Source organism: Triticum aestivum, chromosome 4A, assembly GCF_018294505.1.
Source record: "Triticum aestivum cultivar Chinese Spring chromosome 4A, IWGSC CS RefSeq v2.1, whole genome shotgun sequence".
Classification (NCBI taxonomy): domain Eukaryota; kingdom Viridiplantae; phylum Streptophyta; class Magnoliopsida; order Poales; family Poaceae; genus Triticum; species Triticum aestivum.
Window position 1 is genome coordinate 709,182,534 of NC_057803.1, and position 24,693 is coordinate 709,207,226.

At 45.4% G+C, this 24,693-nt stretch overlaps 1 protein-coding gene across 1 annotated transcript; it reads left to right on the forward strand.

The window, feature by feature from the left end:
• The first annotated feature begins 11,797 nt into the window (after positions 1 to 11,797).
• LOC123083292 (probable protein phosphatase 2C 37) lies at positions 11,798 to 17,111 on the forward strand. Its single transcript, XM_044505367.1, has 4 exons — positions 11,798 to 12,206; positions 12,284 to 12,595; positions 12,681 to 12,789; positions 16,739 to 17,111. Exons 1-4 carry the CDS (start codon positions 11,829 to 11,831, stop codon positions 17,041 to 17,043), a joined length of 1,104 nt encoding a protein of 367 aa, XP_044361302.1. The 5' UTR covers positions 11,798 to 11,828; the 3' UTR covers positions 17,044 to 17,111.
• Positions 17,112 to 24,693: the final 7,582 nt, after the last annotated feature.

Consider the following 24,693-nt stretch of genomic DNA (forward strand, 5'->3'; position numbering starts at 1 on the left):
GATGGTTGATAAATTAATATTCGCAGCTTAAGCAAGTCTTTCCCTACATGCCAGAGCTTCAACAGTCGCCGGATCAGCAATGTTTGCTACAACAATAGCCGAGGCTCCCACATATTTGTTGGCGCCATCTCTCCTTGCAGCGCCGCTTCTTCTTCTACCTCGAGCTCCCTCACAAAACTCTCTTGTGGTTTCTCTCTATCTTCTTCTCTCAAGAACACAAGAACACACACATACACATGAAACTCTACACACACACACATCACCGTGGGAGGAACCAGCTTTGCTTTGTTCTCCCGGTGAGACACACATATGCTACATCTTTTTTCCCTCAGCCCTCACGGCCTCATCTTTCTCATTCATTTGTTGTGCTTAAATAGCCAGTACAGGATAACAACTTGAGCACCATACGGGCCACTAACTCCCACGTACTCCACTCCTGGAATCACTCCAGCGTTGCACACGACTCGGTAACCACTTGTGACCAGGCCAACTACATGCATGCATCAACTACTAGCAACGATACTCTCAGCTAGGACTAAACGAACTCACGCATGAACAGCTAGTCCAACAAACAGAACGACCGGCCGGTTCACCCGACCCAATTTGATGCAGTCCATCACGGCTCCAGCCTCTGATACGTCTTGCCGCTTCTCACGCAGCACCATCGGCATCTCGCCGTGCTCGCCGCCTCACACGGCATCCTGGCATCTCACCTCCTTGGCGCGCTCACCTGAAGCCTTCGTCGGACGAACACCACACTAGACTAGACTACATGCAAAACTCAAACATGCTAATACAAATATCAAGATTAGCTCTAACATTCACCCTCCTAATCTTGATATCACAATCATCATACGGATCACCCGCAGCCACTTGTCGACGCCGTCGCAGCGCCACAGCCGGCCACTCACCGCCACCGACGCCGTCGCAGCGCCGGTCACCATGGATCATCTTATCATGGATGACGTCCTCGCGACGCCGATCACCACACAATCATCATGTTGCGGCATCGCACCGCAACTAACCATCAACGCCATCGTGCCGCCAACAGCGCCCACCTTGCGCCGTCTTGCCGTGGACGACGCTGTCGCGGCGCCGAGTACCACGACCTCTTGCCGCATGCAGCGGCCATGTCTTCACGTGGACGACGCCTTCGCGGCGCCGATCGCCACGCCGTCTTCTCCTCATAACGGCCTCGTGTCGTCGTACCTCCCATCGGCGTCACACCGTCGTCTTGTGGCAGCTTCGCACCGCCATCATCTAGCGGCATCACACCGCAACCGGCCACCGGCAGCATCGCGCCGCCGACGGCCACCCACCTTGCGCCGCCGTCCTCCACCTCACATGGAGTAGGCCGCGCTGCCGTCGTCGCCTCGGATCGACAAGGCTCTGATGCCAATTGTTGGCGCCGCCTCCCTTGCAGCGCCGCTTCTTCTTCTACCTCGAGCTCCCTCACAAAACTCTCTTGTGGTTTCTCTCTATCTTCTTCTCTCAAGAACACAAGAACACACACATACACATGAAACTCTACACACACACACACCTCACCGTGGGAGGAACCAGCTTTGCTTTGTTCTCCCGGTGAGACACACATATGCTACATCTTTTTTCCCTCAGCCCTCACGGCCTCATCTTTCTCATTCATTTGTTGTGCTTAAATAGCCAGTACAGGATAACAACTTGAGCACCATACGGGCCACTAACTCCCACGTACTCCACTCCTGGAATCACTCCAGCGTTGCACACGACTCGGTAACCACTTGTGACCAGGCCAACTACATGCATGCATCAACTACTAGCAACGATACTCTCGGCTAGGACTAAACGAACTCACGCATGAACAGCTAGTCCAACAAACAGAACGACCGGCCGGTTCACCCGACCCAATTTGATGCAGTCCATCACGGCTCCAGCCTCTGATACGTCTTGCCGCTTCTCACGCAGCACCATCGGCATCTCGCCGTGCTCGCCGCCTCACACGGCATCCTGGCATCTCACCTCCTTGGCGCGCTCACCTGAAGCCTTCGTCGGACGAACACCACACTAGACTAGACTACATGCAAAACTCAAACATGCTAATACAAATATCAAGATTAGCTCTAACAATATTGTCCATTATCATCTCTACAAAAAGCAGCAGCTGCTACTGCTGCTGCTGCTGTAGCTCCATCTCGTGAGAACACACCATCCACATTGATTTTTGAGAACCCTTTTTGTGGCGCCAACCATCTTTGGGCATTACTAGTACCCAACGTGGGCAGTGGACTCTTGTTTCACGACTTGTGAAGTGTCCAGTTCTTGAATTTATGAATCAACAAAATGATGGATCTGTTCCAGTCTCTGAAAAATGCTCTCGTGAATGGCCTTCCGACGTGCTGACCAAACAGCCCAAAGTGTGATTATCATCCTGGTAAACCCCGCATGTGGTAGTGTATCATGCATGAAGAAGAGCCAATATCTTGCGTTTGGTTCCGTGCATCTGATCATATGCTCGGCGAGGCTTGAATCAGAGAGAGCCCAGGTGCAGCGTGACATACACTAGTAGAAAAAGGGTCTAATGTGCAGCTCATTAGTCCTGGTTTGAAATTAAGCCGGCACTAATGTGACCATTAGTGCCGGTTCCAACGGCTAGGCGAGCCGCTCTCAGTAGTACCGGTTCGTGGCAAACCTTTAGCACCGGTTTGTGCCACGAACCGGTACTAAAGAGAGTGGCGGCAGGATGTTGTCAGACTGGGGGCCCTCCAGCACCTTTAGTACCGGTTCGTGCTACGAACTGGTACTACATGTTATCCTACATATAAACCCTTCGTCCAGCTTGCTCTGTTCTTCCCCCTTTCCCCTCTCCTCTCTGTTCTTCCCCTCTTTCCCTCGAACTCATCACACATTTTGCCGAAATTTCGTCAAGATTTGAAGGCCCCCATCCATTCAAGTGATCACAAAGGTTATCAACTTTGTCCTTTCATCTCTCATTGCTAGATTAGCTCTTGCAATGCTTTATGTAGTGATTAATTTGTGGGTTTTAGTAATTTGGGGGAATTATATGTGGTAGTTTATTTGATTTATATGTAATTTGAGCTTAAAATAACTCTTAGTTTGCATATGTAGGTGTGGTTTACTTAGTGCCTTCCCGTCTCCGTCGTAACCACCGTCGATCGTCCGCACCGACCCGTCGCCGGTACCACCTTATGGTGAGCCTCTTGTTCTTATCTTTTTTATATAAAAAAATCATGTTTGTGTGATTTAGATATATAGTTACTTGTATAATTATCTTACCCGTACGTTGTTTGTTATATATAGTGCCATGGTTTTGATATCCATCCCCATCGGCCCTCGTCCGTGTTATGATTCGGATGTGGTATATTCTCCTCTAAAACTATTGTCGTTTATGACAAATTATGCCCATCAAGTTGACATAGATATTTTTATCTAGGAGGTATGTGAACCGGAAATTCCAACCCACCCTATTGTCGAGAGGTTAAATTTAGTTGAAAAAGAAGAGTATTTGAAAGAAAAATCGAAAAGAATTGAGGGGGAGAAGATGGAATTGGAGTTGCATATTTTTGATATCGTCGATGATCACAAGATCAAGATGGAGAAAATACGGTTGAAGATTATAAAGATTAGAAATTATGCTATTGATAGTGAGGCTTGGTATCATTATGCTGTTGGCTCAATTGTTACCTTAGTTGTGATCTTGATTGCATTTGTTGTTGCATTTAAATGCTTTAGCTAGAGAGCTATTTGTATGTTGCATTTAAGTGTTGTATGAACTTTATGTATGAACTTGTATTAATTTGGTCTATTCGGTGGTGTGTAATGAAGATGAGCCGGCAATGGATGTACGATGACCGCTGCTCTCCCCAGTTGGTTGATGGCGTGCATACTTTTCTGATTGCGGCTCAGGCAAACAAGCGGGCGGATGGTTTTATGCCTTTTTCATGTGCTGGCTATAAGAATGATCACAATTACTGTGACGCCCCCGATTCAATCGTACACTAGTCATACACATAAATGTTTACGATCAAGATCAGGGACTCACGGGAAGATATCACAATACAACTCTAGACACAAATAAAAATAATACAAGCTTTATATTACAAGCCAGGGGCCTCGAGGGCTCGAATACATAAGCTCGAATACGAATGAGTCAGCGGAAGCAATAATATCTGAGTACAAACATGAGTTAAACAAGTCTGCCTTAAAAAGGCTAGCATAAAAGCAACATCGATCGAAAAGGCAAGGCCTCCTGCCTGGGAGCCTCCTAACTACTCCTGGTTGTCGGCATCCGTCACGTGGTAGTAGGCACCCTCGGGGTAGTAGAAGTCGTCGGCGGTGTCGTCTGGCTCCTGGACTCCACCATCTGGTTTCCGCATCCGCGAAGAATGGAAAGAGGTGGAAAAGGGGGAGGAAAGCTACCGTGAGTACTTATCCAAAGTACTCGCAAGCAAGGATCTACACTACATATGCATCAGTAGCAATGAAAAGGGTTGTATCTGTGGACTGAACTGCAGAATGCTAGAAGAGAAGGGTAAAAACCTAGCCTATCAAAGAGTAGCATCTTCAAGCAGCTCCAAGTATCATGCAGCATCAGAAGAGATAAGAGTAGCATAAAGTAAAGTTGTAGTAGTGTTATCAATCTCGGCCATAGATCCTTTCACGACTCCCTGCGAGAAAGCAATCCCAGAGCCATAATATCCATTTCTCATCACAAGTATCCAGTTCTAGTTGTATCATCAGGATGGGCTTAACTAATATATATATACCTGGCCGGACTCGGTTCGGTCACCGGAGCAGTCAGCACGGCCATCATGAACATAGCCCTCTTCTTGTACCGGCATTAATGGGCCGGAGCCATCATGAACATAGCCCTCTTCTTCACCCAGTCCTTCCTCACCAACGACGTCGGTGAAAAATGACGCAACGACATCAGTTCCTTCTGCGATCATCTCCCCCAACATCGCTTCTGTTGCTTCGTCTCGGTAATGCTCCATAGTTTCTGCAAATATTTACAACATGTCAATTATTATTCAAACATGGTACAGATGGATATATATATACATACATATATATATATATATATATATATACAACACATATATATATATATATATATATATATATATATATATATATTAGTGGCAAACGTAGAACTAGCTAGCTAATCACAATAAGGAATCATGTTAGTGGCCTCGACGCTGCTTCTCTAGGGGTTGGGGTCGCCTCGACACAACGCTTCAACGGTTTGGGGTGGCCTCAACGACAACGCTCTTTAACTTGGTAAATTTGGGTGGCCTCGAGAGTTTTGGTCGAGCGAGAGGGGCCGAGGGGGGTGCTGCCGTTGTATAGGTTATCACGGTCGAGAGGGGGTATATATATCGACCGCCTCTCATGTCGAAGTTATCTCGAGGGGGCGACGACGGCGAAGGCGAGCAGCCTGACGGCGACAGACCCGATAAAACATAAGAAAACGAAGAAGAAATAAAAAAGGAGAAGTGGAAAGGAATAGAGGAGAAGATCGAAGAAAAAAAAGAAAAAAAGAGGAGAAGAAGAAAGGAATAGAGGAGAAGAAGAAAACATAGGATTCTATTTTTTCTTCGTCTCCTCTATTCCTTTCTTCTTCTCCTCTTCCTTTTCTTCTTTTTTGTTCTTCTTATTTATTTCTCCTCTATTACTTTCTTTCTTCTTCTCCTCTTCTTTTTCTTCTTCTCCCTCGAGAAAGGAAAATAATTAAGGAAAAGGAAGAAAAGAGGGAGAAGGAAGAAGGAAGAAGAAGAAAAAAAAGAAAAAAAAGAGAAGAAGAAAGGAATAGAGGACAAGAAGAAAAAATAGAATTTTTTTTTCTATTTTTTCTTCTTCTCCTCTATTCCTTTCTTCTTCTCCTCTTCTTTTTCTTCTTTTTTCTTCTTCTTATTTATTTCTCCTCTTCTTTTCCTCTCCTCTTCTTCTTTCTTTTCTCTTCTTATTTTTCTTCTTTCCTATCCTTCTTTTTCTAAAATTGTAACTTTTGCATATATAAAACTTTTCTAAAATTGTAACTTTCTATATATGAACAAAAACTTTCTATGAACAAAAAAACATTTTTAACATATATATACACATACATTGAACAAAAACATACATCACATACACATACATAACATTCTAGCCACATACATCACATACACATATACATTATAGCCACATACACATATACATCACATATGAACAAAAAAATAAACTAAAAAAATAAAAAACATATAGCAACATATGAACAAAAACATATAGCTACATACATAGACATACATTATATATATATGAAAAAAAATTAAACTAATAAAAAAACAGAGCCGGGCAGTGGCGGCAGCGGTGGCGCCAGCGGGGCAGGGCAGGGGTGCAGAGCAGGGCAGGGGTGCGAGAACGAGGCAGGTGCTCACAGGGGGGTGGCGGGGCACGGCGGGCAGCGTCGGGGCGCGGGGAACGGCGCCGGCGTCGGGGCAGATGGCGTCGAGGGCGGCGGGGACGGCAAAGTTGAGCAGCCTGACGGCGTTGGAGGCGGCGACGACGGTGAGGTGGACCAGCCTGACGGCGTTGGAGGCGGCGGCGACGACGAGGTGGAGCAGCCTGACGGCTCGGCGGCGACGGCGACGAGGCAGATCGAGCAGCGGCATCGGGCGGAGAAGAAAGGGATGGATTTTGGAGAAACTGCTAAGTGCTAGTTATATATGAAGAGAATTGGTCCCGGTTCATGAAACCAACCGGGACCAATGCCCCTTTAGTCCCGGTTGGTGCCACCAACCAGGACCAAAGGCCTCTTTTCAGCAGCCCAAAGGGCGAGAAGCGGCGGCCTTTGGTCCCGGTTGGTGCCACCAACCGGGACTAAAGGGTGGGCGTTGGTACCGGTTGGTTCCACGAACCGGTACCAATGCCCCCTGGTACCGGTTGGTTCCACGAACCGGTACCAATGCCCCCCTTTAGTCCCGGTTGGTGGCACCAACCGGGACCAAAGGTCGTGTGCTGGCGCGGTGCGGCACGAAAGTTTAGTCCCACCTTGCTAGCTGAGAGGGGCTCGCAGTGGTTTATAAGCCCCACTGCCGCACCCCTCTCGAGCTCCTCTCCACTGCAGGCTTACGGGCCTACTTACTACTGCTTTGCCCGATGGGCCTACTGGGCCTCCTGTGGGCCTGAATCCTGGCCCATGGTGGGTTTGTAGTCGTATTCAGGCCGTCGGGGCCCAGTAGGAGGCACTTTTTTTCTTTACTTATTGTTGCTATTTTTATTTTTTTTCCAAGTTTTTTTGTTTTGTTTTCTGCATTATTTATTTTCTTTTGTTTTTTTGCTTTATTTTTTATTTCATTTTGCTTTTAGTTTTAGAAAAATTATAAACTTTCTGTTAGTGCCATTAGTTCTCAAATTTGAAAACACTTTTTTGTTTTTTTGTTTTGTTTCTTGCTTTATTTATTTTATTTTGTTTCTACTTACAACGAAATACTATTTTATTTATTTTATTTTATTTATTTTATTTTATTTCGTAACAGTCGAAGATGGTCCCCTGGACAACAAGTACAGCTCATCACAAACAGTGTTGTCACCTCTGAGACGTGCTTCCAACCAACTGCTGAAAGTCCTGCTGTGTTCACATGTAATCCAGTCGTCGCACTGCTCCGGGTGTTTGGAGCGCAGACTGTTCTTGTGTTCATCGACATACGGGGTCACCAAGGTAGAGTTCTGTAGAACTGTGTAGCGTGCTTGAGACCAAGAATATCCGTCCATGCATATTATTGAGTCCCTTTCAAGCGTGCCTTTTCCAGTCAGTCTCCCCTCATACCGCGATTGAGTGAGACCTATCTTCTTAAGGCCAGGAATGAAGTCAACACAAAACCCGATGACATCCTCTGTTTGATGGCCCATGGAGATGCTTCCTTCTGGCCTAGCACGGTTACGGACATATTTCTTTAGGACTCCCATGAACCTCTCAAAGAGGTACATATTGTGTAGAAATACGGGGCCCAGAATGACAATCTCGTCAACTAGATGAACTAGGACGTGCGTCATGATATTGAAGAAGGATGGTGGGAACACCAGCTCGAAACTGACAAGACATTGCACCACATCACTCCTTAGCCTTGGTATGATTTCTGGATCGATCACCTTCTGAGAGATTGCAGTGAGGAATGCACATAGCTTCACAATGGCTAATCGGACGTTTTTCGGTAGAAGCCCCCTCAATGCAACCGGAAGCAGTTGCGTCATAATCACGTGGCAGTCATGAGACTTTAGGTTCTGAAACTTTTTCTTTGACATATTTATTATTCCTTTTATATTCGACGAGAAGCCAGTCGGGACCTTCATACTAAGCAGGCATTCAAAGAAGATTTCCTTCTCTTCTTTGGTAAGAGCATAGCTGGCAGGACCTTCATACTGCTTTGGAGGCATGCCGTCTTTTTCGTGCGAACGTTGCAGGTCCTCCCATGCCTCAGCTGTATCTTTTGTCTTCCCATACACGCCCAAGAAGCCTAGCAGGTTCACGCAAAGGTTCTTCGTCACGTGCATCACGTCGATCGAAGAGCGGACCTTTAGGTCTTTCCAGTAGGGTAGGTCCCAAAATATAGATTTCTTCTTCCACATGGGTGCGTGTCCCCAGCGTCACTCGGAACAGCTAGTCCATCGGGACCCTTTCCAAAGATTACGTGTAAATCATTGACCATAGCAAGTACGTGATCACCGGTGCGCCGATATCACGCTTTTGGCGAGCACGAGCATGCCCGGCCTCTGTATCAGCCCACGCTGCCAAGCCGGCAGGAAGTTCTTCACCTGGTCGAGCATAGGTTGCCAGTGCGCTTTTGACAACTTGTGGATTCCGAGCTGGAGCCCCAGGTATTTGCATGGGAACGCGCCCATATGATAGTTGAAGAGCTGTTGCACTCTTTCGGCATCTCCTGGCAGTCCATGGATGATTATGGTCGAGGTTTTGAGATAGTTGACTATCAGTCCCGAGGCGTGCCCGAAGGCATGAAGTATCTCTCTGACGCACACCAAATTTTGCTCCGTCGGCCGCACAAAGAGCGCCACGTCGTCAATGTATAGTGACAACCTCTGTTTCGCCAACATGTCGTTGAATGATGAAAGGGCACCCTCGCTAGTAGCTCGGAAATCAGGACAGATAGGACCTCCATGGCAATCACAAAGAGGAGCGGCGAGCTAGGATCTCCTTGCCTCAGACCCCGGGCGTGGTTAAATCTCTTCCCTTGGTTCCCGTTGACTATGACTCGAGTGGAAGCGGATTGGAGCAAGATCGCCACACAACGCAGGAAGTTAGAGCCGAAACCCTTGGCTCTGAGCACTTCAAAGAGGAACGGCCACGAAATGGTGTCGAACTCACACGAGATGTCCAGTTTGAGGAAAACTCCAGGAGCCCTTCTGGCATGAATTTTTCTAGCTACCTGTCCGACCAAGAGGAAGTTCTCATGCAATCTCCTTCCCTGGATAAATGCCGATTGATTAGCACCGACTAACTCCGGCATTCTCCTTCTGACATGATTAGCCATGATCTTGGAGAAGAGCTTTCCATAGCTGTGAGGTAAACTTATGGGCCGGTAATCGCCTACTACCTCCGCATCACATCTCTTAGGGATGAGAACCATCAATGCCCTATTAAGCTTAGCGAAACCTCTTCCGTTGCACACATAAAGCTTGAGGATGGCAGCCATAATGTCGTGCTTAATGGTTGGCCATGCCCGTTGATAGAATGCGCCAATAAATCCATCGGGCCCTGGTGCACGGTCTGGAGGCATCTCCTTAATGACTTGCCACACTTCTTCCTCAGTAAAAATCACGTCAAGTTTGCTCAAATCCACTTGTTGTATCCCCAGGAACTCCAGATCAAGGATGAAGTCCCTCGCCTGGTCGGTGCCGAGCAGGCTCCCATCAGCCGAAGAGAACGCAGCTTCGATCTGAGCCTGATCGGTGATCACATCATTTCCCACTCTAACACGCGGGATGAAATTTTTCGTCCTCCTGCCATTTGCAAAAGCTTGGAACAACTTTGTGTTCGCGCCTCCCTCTCGAATCCACCTCATCCTCGATCGTTGACGCTCAATTGTCCGCTGGAGCGAGGCCATTCCTAGGAGTGCCAACTTGAGAGTGCGCCGTAGTCAAATTTCCTGATCCGTGAGGATGCGGTCCTCCTGTGCCATGTCGAACCTACAGATTACGTATGTGACCACTGCCATAAGCAGCTTTATATTCCCCGTGGTTTTCTGGCCGCAAGCTTGCAGCCCCTGAGCCGCGTTCCTGAGCAGCGCATCCAATCTTTGGAAGGGGTCAGTAATGGCATCGCTACAGACCCACGCATCGCGAACTGCATCGTCAAAGCCTTGCAGCTTCGTCCAGTATAACTCAAATCTGAATCTCTTCTTGGGGTGGAAAACAGGTCTGGAACTAAGGACTAGAGGAGCATGATCAGAAACACCGGAGGACAGGGCCTGCAGTATACTGTCGGGGAAGTCCAACTCCCAATCTACTGAGACAAGAATGCGATCAATCTTAGTCAATGTAGGCGTGTCCCTCTCGCTCGCCCACGTGAACCTACGCCCATGCATATAAACCTCTTTCAGCTCATTGCTATCGACGAAGCTCCGGAACCTAGCCATCATGGTCCTGTTGAGATTTGTGTTACTCTGCTCCGACGCCCGCAAAATCATGTTGAAGTCTCCAAGCACCATCCATGGGCCGGGGCAGAGTGCGCGCCTTGCTTGAAGCTCCTCAAGAAAGGCGGTTTTAAGCAAATTGCCTTGAGGGCCATAAACCACTCCACCAAACAGAACCATTTTTAGCGTGCACTTGACCCGTGATGAAGTCAGAGTTTAAGCTGAAATGGTCAATCTCGATCGCTGAAGAGTCCAAAGCAACGAGGATACCTCCTCTAGTCTCCACCGCGGGTTACCAATGAAAACGTCAAGCCCGACCGGGTCATACTTCCGGTCGGTTCATACCGCAGGGTATATCCCCGACAATCCCCCTCCAGTGCTCCTCCTCTTCTGCACTCCATCAATTGTCCATTTATGTTTTCCTCCTTCAGTTTGTTTTGTTTCTTCACTAGGATTCTACTCCTCACACTTGCTAGACAGGAAGGTTGTTAGAGGTATTGGAGAGGAAGGCATTCATATCATATAATCCATATCATTAATAACACCTTTTGTACTTCTTGTCATGTGTTAGTTCTTCCTCCCTTATTTGTGAAAGATGGTACAAAGGAAGGCATAAATGATTATGACGACCAAGGGCTCCACTTAATAAAATTAAAGATCAGTCATATAAGATATTGTGAAATGTATTCGAGGGTTATCTCTAAAAATCTATCATGTCCATTAAGAGAGCACGCTAAACGCCAATGAATTGAATTGGCTTGATACAGCATATACAACAAATAAAAGCTCCTCAAATATAGAAAGGACAAACTCACCCGCAAAATAAAAGAGAGGTGAAACTGACGTTGAAAATTTATAAATTTTTATTCAAAGAAAATGTATATTTATAATATATCACTCTTTATCTTTCGTACTTGGAATATGAACAACAAACTAAGAGTAGGAAACACAATGATAAGCCTTTTTCAATCAGTGAATAAATAAGGCGAAAATGAGGAAGCAGGCAGTAAACGTGAGGCGCGCGAGGGAAGCACAAACAAGTAACCCCCTCCGTTTCTGAGCGAGAGAGCTTCCTCTTCCTCCTCCGGGTCCTCCTCCTCCGGGTCCTCCTCCTCCTCTTCTGCGCTCCTTCGGTTGTCCGTTTCCGTCTTCCTCCATCAGTTTCTTCCCTTTCTATCTCTAGGCAGGTTGCTTGTTAGGGAGATGCTCTGCTGCTTTGGCACTCACACACACCCTGCTCAACCTGCTCCGCTTTCGCGTGACCAATCTGTAGTGATGGCCAGCAACAGCGCCAACAACTTGCCCGCGGCCGGCGAGGGGGCAGCCGACCGTGCCTTGGGCTCCCAGGAACGCCGCCTACGCCGCCGCCGCCGCCGCTCCGCCCAGGTAGCCGAACAAAGGGAGGGTCCCGGCGCGGTACTGGCCGCCCGGTTGCGCGGGGCGTACGGGGCGGCTGGGATGTTGGGGAGCTACCGGAAGATCATGGAGGACAAGGTATCGCTGCGCCCGTCCTTCTTTACTTGGGTTGACGGCTCGCGCATGCACTTCTTCGCCGTCTTTGACGGCCACGGTGGCCCCGAGGTAACCTAACCGCAGATCCCCTATCTTACTCGTGCCAACTCCACCTCGACTCGACGGGTTTGAGCGTTGTGGTGCAGGTGTCTGCGCTGTGCAGGGACCATATGCACGCAATCCTAGCGGACGAGCTGGCCCGCGCGGCCGCAGCCTACCGAAAGGAGAACCAGCAGGACGAAGAGGCGGAGCATCGCGCCTGGAAGGCCGCGCTGGCACGAAGCTTCATGCGGACGGACGAGCTGGGGGCGTCGGGGGTGCCCCGGGGCACCATAGGTGGGTCCACGGCCGTGGTGGCGCTCTTGGTCCTGGGCCGCATCATCGTGGCCAACTGCGGCGACTCCCGCGCCGTGCTCTGCCGCGCCGGCCGTGCTGTCCCGCTCTCCCAGGACCACAGGGTGAGATTAAATGTGTCAAGTGTATGTAGGAGTATTTCTCTGCTTTGGTCGGCCGGACAAATTTTAGCTTCATACGTGGATGCAGCTGGACCGACCGGAGGAGATGGCGCGTGTCACGGCGGCGGGCGGCGTGGTGTTCAACTACGGCGGGGTGCTGCGCGTGCAGGGGATCCTTGCCAAGACGCGCGCGCTAGGTACATTCTCACACGATTGCCCTTCCCATCCATACAACCGGCTGGCATGCATGTTGTGTTACTACTTACTACTTACTAGCAAACAAATCACCTTCCTGAATTTGTTTGCTACTGGTCAGTGTCTCTGTTGATTGTCATTAGCCTATATGTTGCCTTTTGCCATTACTTCGACCAAAGCTGCTGGCGTGTTGTTTTGTTTTTAAGCACCACGTTTTGTTGTTCTCATTAGCATTGCCATTATATCGAAGAGAGAGGGCAATTTTTCTTTCAGAAATGATATGTAGCGAACGTCAGATTTCTGGCTCCTCCCAGAGAACGACTATAGGGTCATCAGATCCAGGGCACCAATCTTGATGCACGCTAAGTAGCCACGTCAGAAAAAACCGTTCGCTCTTGAGTTGTCTATCTGGGAACGCTCGTAGATGAAATGGACGTGCCCAGCTGATGTCCACTCATCTCTATTCCTCATCCATTCACAACCATGGGGAAGAGCTTCGGCCGGAGGAGGGCGCGACCACGATACTCCTCACCGGCGACCCAGTCTGGGCTGCTCTCGTGAATAGGTGGTAGGCGTGATCCCCTCCAGCTTCAGGCTCGGGCCCGTCTTCATCATCCCCATAGGTCAGGCCACTGCTCATCGTGTTTGGTTGCATGAATTTCTCATTGGCATCACTCCTGAAACACCAGTGTGCAATTAGTTCGTGTCAAAGAGATCTTGTAGTATAGTGTTGTGTGCCCTTTGATGTGCTAGAGGGATGCAGCTATATTGATGTTATTCTTCATATACTGTTTGTTAGCTACAGTAATTTGATCATGTGTATGTGTTGTGGAAGATGATTCCCCTAGGATTGTTGTATTGTTTGCACACGTGTGATAAATGTTGCCATGGCAAGTTATAGATAAATCTGCCCCTTAAGAAATTTTGCAAATTTACTACATCACGACAAAAAATAGAGAAATTTGTAAAAGTGAAATGGAAAATTTATGAACTATAACATGGAAAATTTAGAAGAGAAAAAATTAGGACTAATCATATGGAAATTAAGAAAAAGTTTATCTCCTACATCATGGCAAAAATTACAGGTTGCAATAGTTACAAGGGAAAATTATCAAAAAGAATTTTATAGGACAAGGTATTTTTTATGTAAAAATTATTGAACTAATTGCATGGCAATTTTAGGGGAGAATTGTGATCTCTAGAACATGATAAATTTTTAAACAACTTTGAAAACATTCAGTGTTACAACATCATGGCAAAAAAAATTAATATGAATATTATGGGGGCATACTTTTTTTATTGAAGACGTGGCAAAAATACTAAATTGGCCAACTTTTTTCAAAGTCCAAATCTCATAGTTTTACCATGTGCCAAATGCATTTGCTACATATGCCATCTTTGTTAAAGATCAAATCTCCTAAATTTGCCATCTGCCAACTTATAAATTTCGAAAACATGTTGTGTTTTTACAATCCCTAACTTTTGCCATGTGCCCATCGAAATTTCCTAAAATTGCCATCTTTTTATGGAAAGAAATCCCTAGCTTTGACATGCACCCTTTTACAATTTGCCAAAAGTAGCCCTGTGTTTTCTTAGAGAACAAAATTCCTAAAATTGTCATGTGAAATTTTATTATAGGTAGCATGGCATTTTTAGTATTGAGACCATTGAAAATTTATCAATTGTACCTAGGTAATTTTATTTTAGGTAGCATGGCCATTTTTATTATTCGTACCACGACATTTTTTTAGTTAGAAAATGGCAAATTAATTAATTAGAGTATAGTAGTTTATTCAAGATAGCATCATAATTTTATTATTCTAGAACAATGCCAATTTTATTCGTTATACCATGGAAAGTTGGATAATTTCACCATACTAGTTTTATTTTAGGTAGCACGGAATTTTTATGGTATTTTGGAAAAGTTTCTACTTTGTCACATGGGTGTTTTAGAAAAAAAAATCCATTTCCTAACCAAGATTACATTTTTATGTATGGCAAACTTATTTTTTGGACCATGCAATGTTTTGTTTTACCCATCATGGCAATTTTAATTTCACACTGCACGACATATTTATTTTGAACATAACCATTTGAAATTCCTATTTTTAAATTATTTTGGACCATGGGAAGAAATTTCACACCATGGCAATTTTATTCAGCAAAGCATGGTAAAAACATTGAATGGCATAGAAAAATATTATCGAACATAAAATGGCAAACTTGTTTTGAACATTCCTTGTCAAAAAATATATATGATGAAACCATGACAATATATGTTAGTTTTTCACATTTTTCCTTGGCAAAATCTTGTTTGCCATTATAATTTTTATGACATAGATTTTTTTGGTTAAATCAAGGTATGTGATGACAACAAACAATTTTCAAAATTTAACATGCTTTTCTGAGAAACAATTTCTCCTTTTAATTTGCTAGGTGACCAGTACATTTTCTAATTTTCCATGATTTATTAGTGGATGCTATTCTATAGAGTACAGGATGATTTTTTTAATATATCTTAGAGCATGGCAAATGTAACTTTATGATTTACTATGCCTTTTATGTATTAGGATTTTTGTACTTTTTGTTTATGGCAAACTTTTCCGAAAAATGAGTCAATTGGGCCTATCTTTTTTTCGTGCATTCTCCATGGGCCAACCGGCAGAGACCTCCTTATTAGCGAACTATCAGGAGAAAGGGTTTCGTTCACTGCAGGTGTCATGCCCTAGCGAACACATCGTTAGCTGGAGGCAACCCCAGATGACGATCACCACCTATCGGACTCCTTTTCCATTTTCCATGGGCGTGTTGCCTTATTTGTAAATTTAAATAAAAGGCTACTCTATACAATACTATCATTTGTCACATGATTATTTTTTTAAGTCTTGTTTGCTTCATGCCCACATGTTTTTTTGTTCAAAAATATAGACTCCGATATTTAGATAAGAAAAAGGCGTTTTATAGGACGGAGGTTGCAAGACAGAAAAACACCAACGATGTTGTTGATGAGAACTCCACCAAGGGAAGAGCGTCGTTGCAACAAAGAAGTATCTGCGCCACCACGAGGACTCCACCAAGGGAATCCTTCCTGAGTATTTTTAAGCCACTTGAGCCACACAATAATGTTAGCAGAGTACAAGGAAGTGAATGTACAAGGAAAAAATAGCCTTCTTACATAAAGACAAAAATAACATCCAGACAAATGTAATCAAAAAGGAAGATTTAGTTTTTGCGTCCATGTGTGACCTTCTAATGGAAAAAGCAAACTAAAACATTGCCTTGCATTTAAGTACCAAGAAAAGAATGTAGAAGGCGGGGTTTATCCTACTTTTTAAAGAAACAATTGAAACATAGTAGGCTCAATCATAAAAATAAAATTATAGAATGCCCGATTATGTTAAATACATACACTAATAGTGTACCAAGATGTATCAATGGGCACAATTCTGCTCTAATTTTTGGAGCATGCTTCCATAGCACCAACAGATACAGATGGGGCCACTCATGATAATATGTAGTGAATTCGTGTATTTATTGTAGTTGCATCCTATTATCTGATCAAATATTGCATTGAGCTATCTTTTCACAGTCTTGCCTTCAACAACCATACTTGGTAAACCGTGAATTCAAACCCATTAATAGTCTTACCTTTAGCAAGGATGTTATTATGTGTTGTTGCATTAACATTGATGTCAAATTGATAGTTCAGATTCCCTTTATTTGAACATTGTTGTTTTCTGATAAAATCTTTCATAAGTGGGTACTTACTTGGTCTTGATGGATATATGAGAGTTGATTTCCTAATTAATCCCAAAATAAAATAACATAAATACCAATTTTACTTTTTTGGAAAGGTTATTCATTTCTATAACAAGTTGATTTTTCTTTAGTATATGTTTGTACTGATGCTTAAGGTATTACATCTCATTAAACAATGAACTATACTCATAGGGCACATGCTCCTCAAGCCTGAAGTGATATGTGAGCCAGAAATTACCATAACTGCGAGGTCGGAGGATGATGATTTCATGATCCTTGCAAGCGATGGATTGTGGGATGTGATGTCAAACACGGTGGCCTGCAGAGAAACCTTGAAATGCTTAGAAGATAAGAGCACCAATGCTGGCACAATGGTAGGCCGCGAAGAAGAGGTTCGGTGTATATGCGCTACGTTCCACCTCACGGATCTCGCCTTCCGTATGCATAGCCGAGATGACATATGTGTGGTTGTGATTGATCTAAAGATCAGGGGTTAGCTACAAAGATCAGATCACCATCTCTACAAGTTACAAATTTGACCTGATAGGAATTCAGCTCTATGCAATCATGGCAAAGCAAAGCTCTGTTGATTGGGATCTTAGCTCTCTAGCTAGTTGGTTGGTTTTATTCAATAAAAAGAGTCTGCAGAATAACTGGTAATATGGATGGATAAAGAATTTCCATGGATAGAAAATAGTGTGGTTGTGTGGAATAAAAAGATATTTGTAAATCAATGCAAGGATGATTGGATAAGAAGTTGAATTTTATGTTTCCTGCATACTGTCCCTGTTATTTTTCTTAAGCTAGCATTGTGATTTGCACTCTGAATTGTTATTAGGGCAAGGCAAGTATTGGGTGCCATTGCTCCCACAAATTTAGTGTTTGCATCTTTTGAGACTTGAGGGGTGCACGGTAGGATGATGCGAAGCTAGTCCTCGTCCTCGTCCTCGGAGACAAGGTCAATCACCTCTCGACATCCGCTGGAGGGGCCTACCTCACCATCGGTGCGGGTTGCCAGCTGCACCTCATCCCCATCGTCGTACATAAAGTAGCCCTGCCCATTGAGCTTGTCAAAAAGCTGGTTGACCTCCGCGGTTATTCTAGCATCCATGTCAGTGTCCTCGTTCCTCCTCTGGTCCTTCTCCTTATTGGCCCAAAAATCACGCTCCGCTACAACAAGGTGTGGATTGGCCTCAACATACCTAGCCATGTACTCCTTATTCATCTTGGCCAGGCGGCGTGCCTTCACCTCCTTACGAGAATAAATCCGTTAAGGAGGGGCAAGGACACATGTTTGGCATCTCGGGGAAGTCTAGGTCAGTCAGTTTCCACCCATACATGGAAGTCACCGCATCATACGCATGAACGGTGAGCTCGGGGGTATCAAACGTGCCAAGGAACAGCCAATCACCATCACAGGTGATCCCCCGAAGTCGAATACCACAAAGCCCGGTCGCAGGAGGGCGGCAAGGGGCCATCCTCCTGCACGAGTGTCATGCGAGAACGGTCTCTGTATCAAACTTAATTTTGCAAAGTTGAAAACTAAATGAAGAATACACAACAACTCTTCATGTGGGTTAACTTTCAGTCAGTTGATGCTCCCTTCAACAACTCTCACCTCTCAAGTGGTGGTAGATATGTATGGTGGGGCACTCCTTGCCTGTTTATTTTGACTGTCGGTAAGGGTCGTTACTCCCATCCCTTCTTGCGTTACCAAGGTCTCACAGAAAAGAGATGAGAAGCAAGGACCACCTACGACAATAGCAGGTATCTTTCCTCTCATAACATCTCTCATCTCTCAATGTTATTTCGACCGTCAGTGATGGTCGGTCCTTTCATTCTCCGCTACTTTACCGAGGTCTCAGAGGAGGAGGACGAGAAGGAAAGACCACCTACGAACATCCGGTATCCTTTCTCCAAGAGCATCTCATCTCTCACTCTCATCTCTTTCAAAAGGAAGCATCATTGGAATGAAATTCAACACACTACATAGCTAATAGCGATGCATACCCAAAACAAGTACAAGTTAGACGCATTTACTAAGTACAACCATTTAAACTACATAATCTAGAAAGTTACCTAAGGCAATATCTATGAGCATAAGAGAGCAAGCAAATTGCAACGTGTCGATAGACCTTATCCTGCTACCCGATTCAGACCATGTGTAATCAACATACTAAAAACAGCAACAACACAACATCAACAAAGCAACACAGTTCAGTTTTAGAAGTATGCAAAAGATGCACGGATATCGTAATAGTAAAAACTCTTACTAGGGCATCTCCACGGAAGTTATCGTGGTTCAACATGTGCACTAGTGGCACGTATTGACCATAATGTGGAGGAGTTCGATAATAGGCATTGTAATTCTCAATTTCAGTACAATATGCGACAAGATGATTTTTCTCCTGATAAGTTAACTCAGAGCCATCGGTGTAGTAGGTTCTGTCTACCATCTTCCACACATTCTTTGAAGAATGAAAATAAGCTATCAATGAAAATAAGCTGTCAACTATTTTGATATAAACAATATAAATTAAATAACTATGTTTGAGCTCACATAGCGGTAGAATTGGAAGCATATCAACATTACCCAAATGTCCAAATTGTCTTGGTTGATGCCAGGATCACCAAGATCCATGGTGACAAACATACTGTAGGTGTCAAAACCGGCGGATCTCGGGTAGGGGGTCCCGAACTGTGCGTCTAAGGCTAATGGTAACAGGAGGCGGGGGACACGATGTTTACCCAGGTTCGGGCCCTCTCGATGGAGGTAATACCCTACTTCCTACTTGATTGATCTTGATGATATGAGTATTACAAGAGTTGATCTACCATGAGATCGTAGAGGCTAAACCCTAGAAGCTAGCCTATGACATGATTGTTGTTCTGATCTATCGACTAGCCTGGCCTCGGTTTATATAATGCACCAGAGGCCTAGGATAACAAGAGTCCTAGCCAAATACGCCGGTGGGGAGGAGTCCTTGTCTTGATCACCAAGTCTTGTGGAATCTTCCTTGTATGCGGCAGCTGTCCGAACTGGCCCATGAGTATATGGCCACAGGGAGACGACGTGGTGAGGACCCCCTAGTCCAAGACATCGTCACATACCCTCTTGAAAATCATACATCTTGCAAAGTGCTTCCCAACCCGGGCAACCAAAATTGTATAGATTTACCTCAAAATCCATACCATGATGGGTCCTTAGGTTAATTTTCTTTGTTTCATTCCTCTCATGATCTTCAAAACCCATCCTCTCAAGACATAGCGTCTTACATGGCATGGGATAAGCTAGTCGAATTGTGAAATACGAAAATTACACGTTGAAGTAGTAGAAGTCGAGCTTAATTACAAAAAAAAACATTGCGTCGTAGCTTACCGTATCACAATCGAAGGCGTCCTCGAGCTTAAAGCTGAAGCGCCGACCTTCGTCCAGGTGAGGCATGTCGTAGAAACCCCGGTTGTCGCTGCACCAGGAGCATTCCCCGGGACCTTCTTCGTCCGACGACATTTCCTATGTTCATAATTCAAAGATTAAACTTGTACAATTAAATATATGTACTACAAAAACTAAATTAGATCATTATTATTCATCACGGGTTGACTATCGGTCTGTCAAGTCTTTTCTTGAAAGCTCTCAGCTCATGTGGTGTATATATTCGACCGTCGATGATGGTAGCTCCTCCTTTCGTTCCCGAGTGCATTACACCAAATGTCTAGCACACGCGAACGAAGGAGAAGCTACCTCCACGACAACATTCGGGATTCTTCGTCCTCTCATATATGGTGGAGACTCTCCCTCACTGATTCCTCTCTGACATTTGCGACCGTCAGTGATGGTCGTTACTCCTCCTTCCCCTAGTGCATAACAAAGGTCTAGCACCTGAAGAAGAAGGAGAAACGACCCCCATGACAACAGTCGGGATTCTTCGGCCTCGACAGAGTTAAAGTGAACCCAAAATATTGTTTAATTATCTTTCTAGAAAATCCAGGCCACTCGATATTTCCTACATATTGTAGCACAAGTCATGCCAAAATTCACGGAAAAATTCCGGCATGACCTTTGCTAAAACAGGACATATCGAGCGCCTGAAATTTACCGGAACGGAAATTAATCAACACTCCGGTAAAGCATTGGCCACTCGGAGGTGTAACCTGCAAACATGACCGGCCACTTGGGCAACCACATATCCTATTTAAGCAACACAAGATATACATGTTTTTATCTACATCATATCTTATAGGACTCATATTGACATGGAGATTTGGCTGGTCTCACCTCGAGGTCGGAGGGGGTCGTTGACGGGGACGACGGCGGGGATGATGGAGGGGCTCCTTCATTTCTGCAAAAACAAAAACCCTATAAGTTATCACTAATACATCCCGAATAGTATCATACATATAACATCACTAATACAATTAAAACCCTAGCGAACGATGGGTATCGACGACGAGGATGCTTAAACTAAAAAAATAACAACAAATGTGACATGTTCAACTAGTTCTATTAATTCAACTAGTTTTACTAAAGATAAACTTACTACAAATAAAAATAAACTAGTTCTTTCTAAAAATAAACTAGTTCAACTAGTTATATTAATTTTCTTACTAAAAATACATTATTTCTATTAATTCAACTAGTTCTTACTAAAAATAAACTAGTTCAACTAGTTTTATTAATTTACTTACTAATTATTTTAAACACTTACTAAAAACAGTAAAAAAAACTACATTATACAATAGTAAAAAGCTACAGTAAAAATGGTAAAAATAGATGGAGGGACGAGGGGAAGGGAGGAGGAAGGAGAGAGGAGGAGGGGGAGGAGGCCGGTGGGATCGGAGGAGGGAGGGGGCGGGGGAGGAGGGGGAGGGGGCGGCCGGAGGAGGAGGGAGGGGGCAGCCGGAGAAGGAGGAGGGAGGGGTGATGGGAGGAGGGCGGCTGGAGGAGGAGGGTGGAGGAGGGAGGGAAGGATGGAGGAGGGAGGAGGAGGGACGAAGGGAGTACCTCGGTGGAGGAGGAGCGTGGCGGCGGCGGACGACAGGTTCGGCGGGGGCGAGAGCGAGTGAGAGGGAGAGTGAGTGAGAGGGTCAACCGCTCCAGGATAAGGTAAGTAAGTAGTAGCGCGTTTCCGAGATACGCGCTACTACTATGGGACGTAGCAGTAGCGCTGGTTACGGATACGCGCTACTGCTAAATGGGGCTAGCCATCTGCACCTAGTACAAACATAGCAGCAGCGCGTTTTCCTAGCACATGCTACTGCTAAAATAGTAGCAGTAGCACTGTTTATTTAAACATGCTAATACTAAGTAGCAGTAGTGCCCTTTTTTGTCCAGCGCTACTGCTAAGATGATGTGTATAAGGTTTTCCCTAGTAGTGTTTCGGTGCTTGCCATTCGCAATCATGTGGAAGAATGGTGTGTTATCGTCCCCTTGGACAATTTTGCAGACTTTAGCTCGTAGTGCTCACTTCAATTCCTCCTCACGGAGCAGTTCTTTCAGTCTTAATTCTGCCTCCACTTTAGTTTCCAGCTCTCTCGTATCTAAGCTGGAGGACTCAGCTTTTAAATCTAGGGATTGAATAAGTAGAAGGAGCCTTTCCTTCTCAGCCTTATATATCCCACTCAGATGTTTAGCCCAACCCCGTAAGAATTGCCTCAAATGCCTGATCTTATTCTGCCATCTCTCAACATTCGTTCTCCCTCCTGAATCTTTAGCCCATTCTCTTGCTATTAGATCCAGACACCCTTCTCTTTCAAACCACGCTGATTCGAAAGAAAACGTACTCTTGTTCCCCACATGCATTGCCTCTCCCGAGTCAACCAACAATGGGGTGTGATCGGAGATTGCACGAGAGAGCGCTTGGAACATCACTAGGGGAAACTTCTGTTCCCATTCGATGCTCGCTAGGACCCAGTCCAGCTTCTCAAAGGTCGGGACTGGTAATGTGTTGGCCCAAGTGAATTTTCTACCAGAAAGCTCAAAATCTCGAAGGTCTAAGCTTTCAATAATTGTATTAAACATAAATGACCATCTGCCGTCAAAGTTATCATTGTTTTTTTCCTCCCGTCTACGGATAATGTTAAAATCATCCCCGATAAGGATTGGAAGCTGCTCGTTACCGCAACTACGGACTAAATCCGCCAAAAAGTCTGGTTTGAGTTTAGGTTGTGCGGCACCATATACTGCCACCAAAGCCCAATTAAACCATCGGCCTTTGACCGAACCCGAAACTTAACCGCAAAGTCTCCCATTACCACATTCCGAACTTCCAACGAATCGCATTTAACCCCAAGTAAAATCCCACCGGATCTTCCTCTTGGAGGTAGACAATGTCAATCGAAGTCAACCCCTCCCAACAGAGTACTAAGGAACTGGGGGGTGAAATTGTCCCTTCCAGTTTTGGACAGGGTAATAAATCCAATTTGTGTTCTATAGAAGCCTCCGCTAGAAACCTTCTTTTAGCCAAGTCCTTAAGACCTCTGCTATTCCAAAAAATTTCTTTCATACTTCATCATGAAATATTTTAGTGGTTTGGATCCTAGCGCTTCTACGCACGGCCCAAGCCGGATAAATCCTACAATTCCACTTGCGTTTAGGCTTGTTTTGGTCCTCTACCCGGTCCTCACGACCAAGCTCGGTGGACCTATTGCTGGGTTTCGTAGTAATTTCAAAAAATTTCCTACGCACACGCAAGATCATGTGATGCATAGCAACGAGGGGAGAGTATTGTCTACGTACCCAACGCAGACCGACTGCGGAAGCGATGACACGACGTAGAGGAAGTAGTCATACGTCTTCTCGATCCAACCGATCAAGCACCGAAACTACGGCACCTCCGAGTTCGAGCACACGTTCAGCTCGATGACGATCCCCGGACTCCGATCCAGCAAAGTGTCGGGGAAGAGTTTCGTCAGCACGACGGCGTGGTGACGATCTTGATGAACTACAGCAACAGGGCTTCACCTAAACTCCGCTACAGTATTATCGAGGAATATGGTGGCAGGGGGCACCGCACACGGCTAAGGAATAGATCACGTGGATCAACTTGTGTCAACTTGTGTGTCTTTGGGGTGCCTCTACCTCAGTATATAAAGGAGCCAAGGGGGGAGGGGGCGCCGGCCAAGAGAGAGAGGCGCAGGAGGAGTCCTACTCCTACCGGGAGTAGGACTCCCCCCCCCCCAATCCTATTCCAACTAGGATTCCCAAGGGGGAAAGAGGGAGAGGGGTGGCCGGCCACCTCTCCTAGTCCTAATAGGACTAGGGGAAGGGGGGGAGGCGCGCAGCCCCCTTGGGCTGCCCCTTTCTCCTTTCCACTAAGGCCCATGAAGGCCCATATGGTTCCCGGGGGGTTCCGGTAACCTCCCGGTAACCCGGTAAAATCCCGATTTCACCCGGAACACTTCGATGTCCAAACATAGGCTTCCAATATATCAATCTTTATGTCTCGACCATTTCGAGACTCCTCGTCATGTCCATGATCACATCCGGGACTCCGAACAACCTTCGGTACATCAAAATGCATAAACTCATAATATAACTTTCATCGTAACCTTAAGCGTGCGGGCCTTACGGGTTCGAGAACAATGTAGACATGACCGAGACACGTCTCCGGTCAATAACCAATAGCGGGACCTAGATGCCCATATTGGCTCCTACATATTCTACGAAGATCTTTATCGGTCAGACCGCATAACAACATACGTTTGTTCCCTTTGTCATCGGTATGTTACTTGCCCGAGATTCGATCGTCGGTATCCAATACCTAGTTCAATCTCGTTACCGGCAAGTCTCTTTACTCGTTCTGTAATACATCATCTCTCAACTAACATATTAGTTGTAATGCTTGCAAGGCTTATGTGATGTGTATTACCGAGAGGGGCCAGAGATACCTCTCCGACAATCGGAGTGACAAATCCTAATCTCGAAATACGCCAACTCAACATCGACCATTGGAGACACCTGTAGTACTCCTTTATAATCACCCGGTTACGTTGTGACGTTTGGTAGTACCCAAAGTGTTCCTCCGGCAAACGGGAGTTGCATAATCTCATAGTCATAGGAACATGTATAAGTCATGAAGAAAGCAATAGCAACATACTAAACGGTCGTGTGCTAAGCTAATGGAATGGGTCATGTCAATCAGATC

What these genes read in the sequence shown, in the direction of transcription:
- LOC123083292 (XM_044505367.1), top strand. Translation starts at nt 11,829, where the DNA reads ATGCTCTGCTGCTTTGGCACTCACACACACCCTGCTCAACCTGCTCCG. An exon ending in CGCTCTCCCAGGACCACAGG is followed by an intron (nt 12,596 to 12,680) that starts GTGAGATTAAAT and finishes ACGTGGATGCAG; the next exon opens with CTGGACCGACCGGAGGAGAT. An exon ending in TGCCAAGACGCGCGCGCTAG is followed by an intron (nt 12,790 to 16,738) that starts GTACATTCTCAC and finishes CTATACTCATAG; the next exon opens with GGCACATGCTCCTCAAGCCT.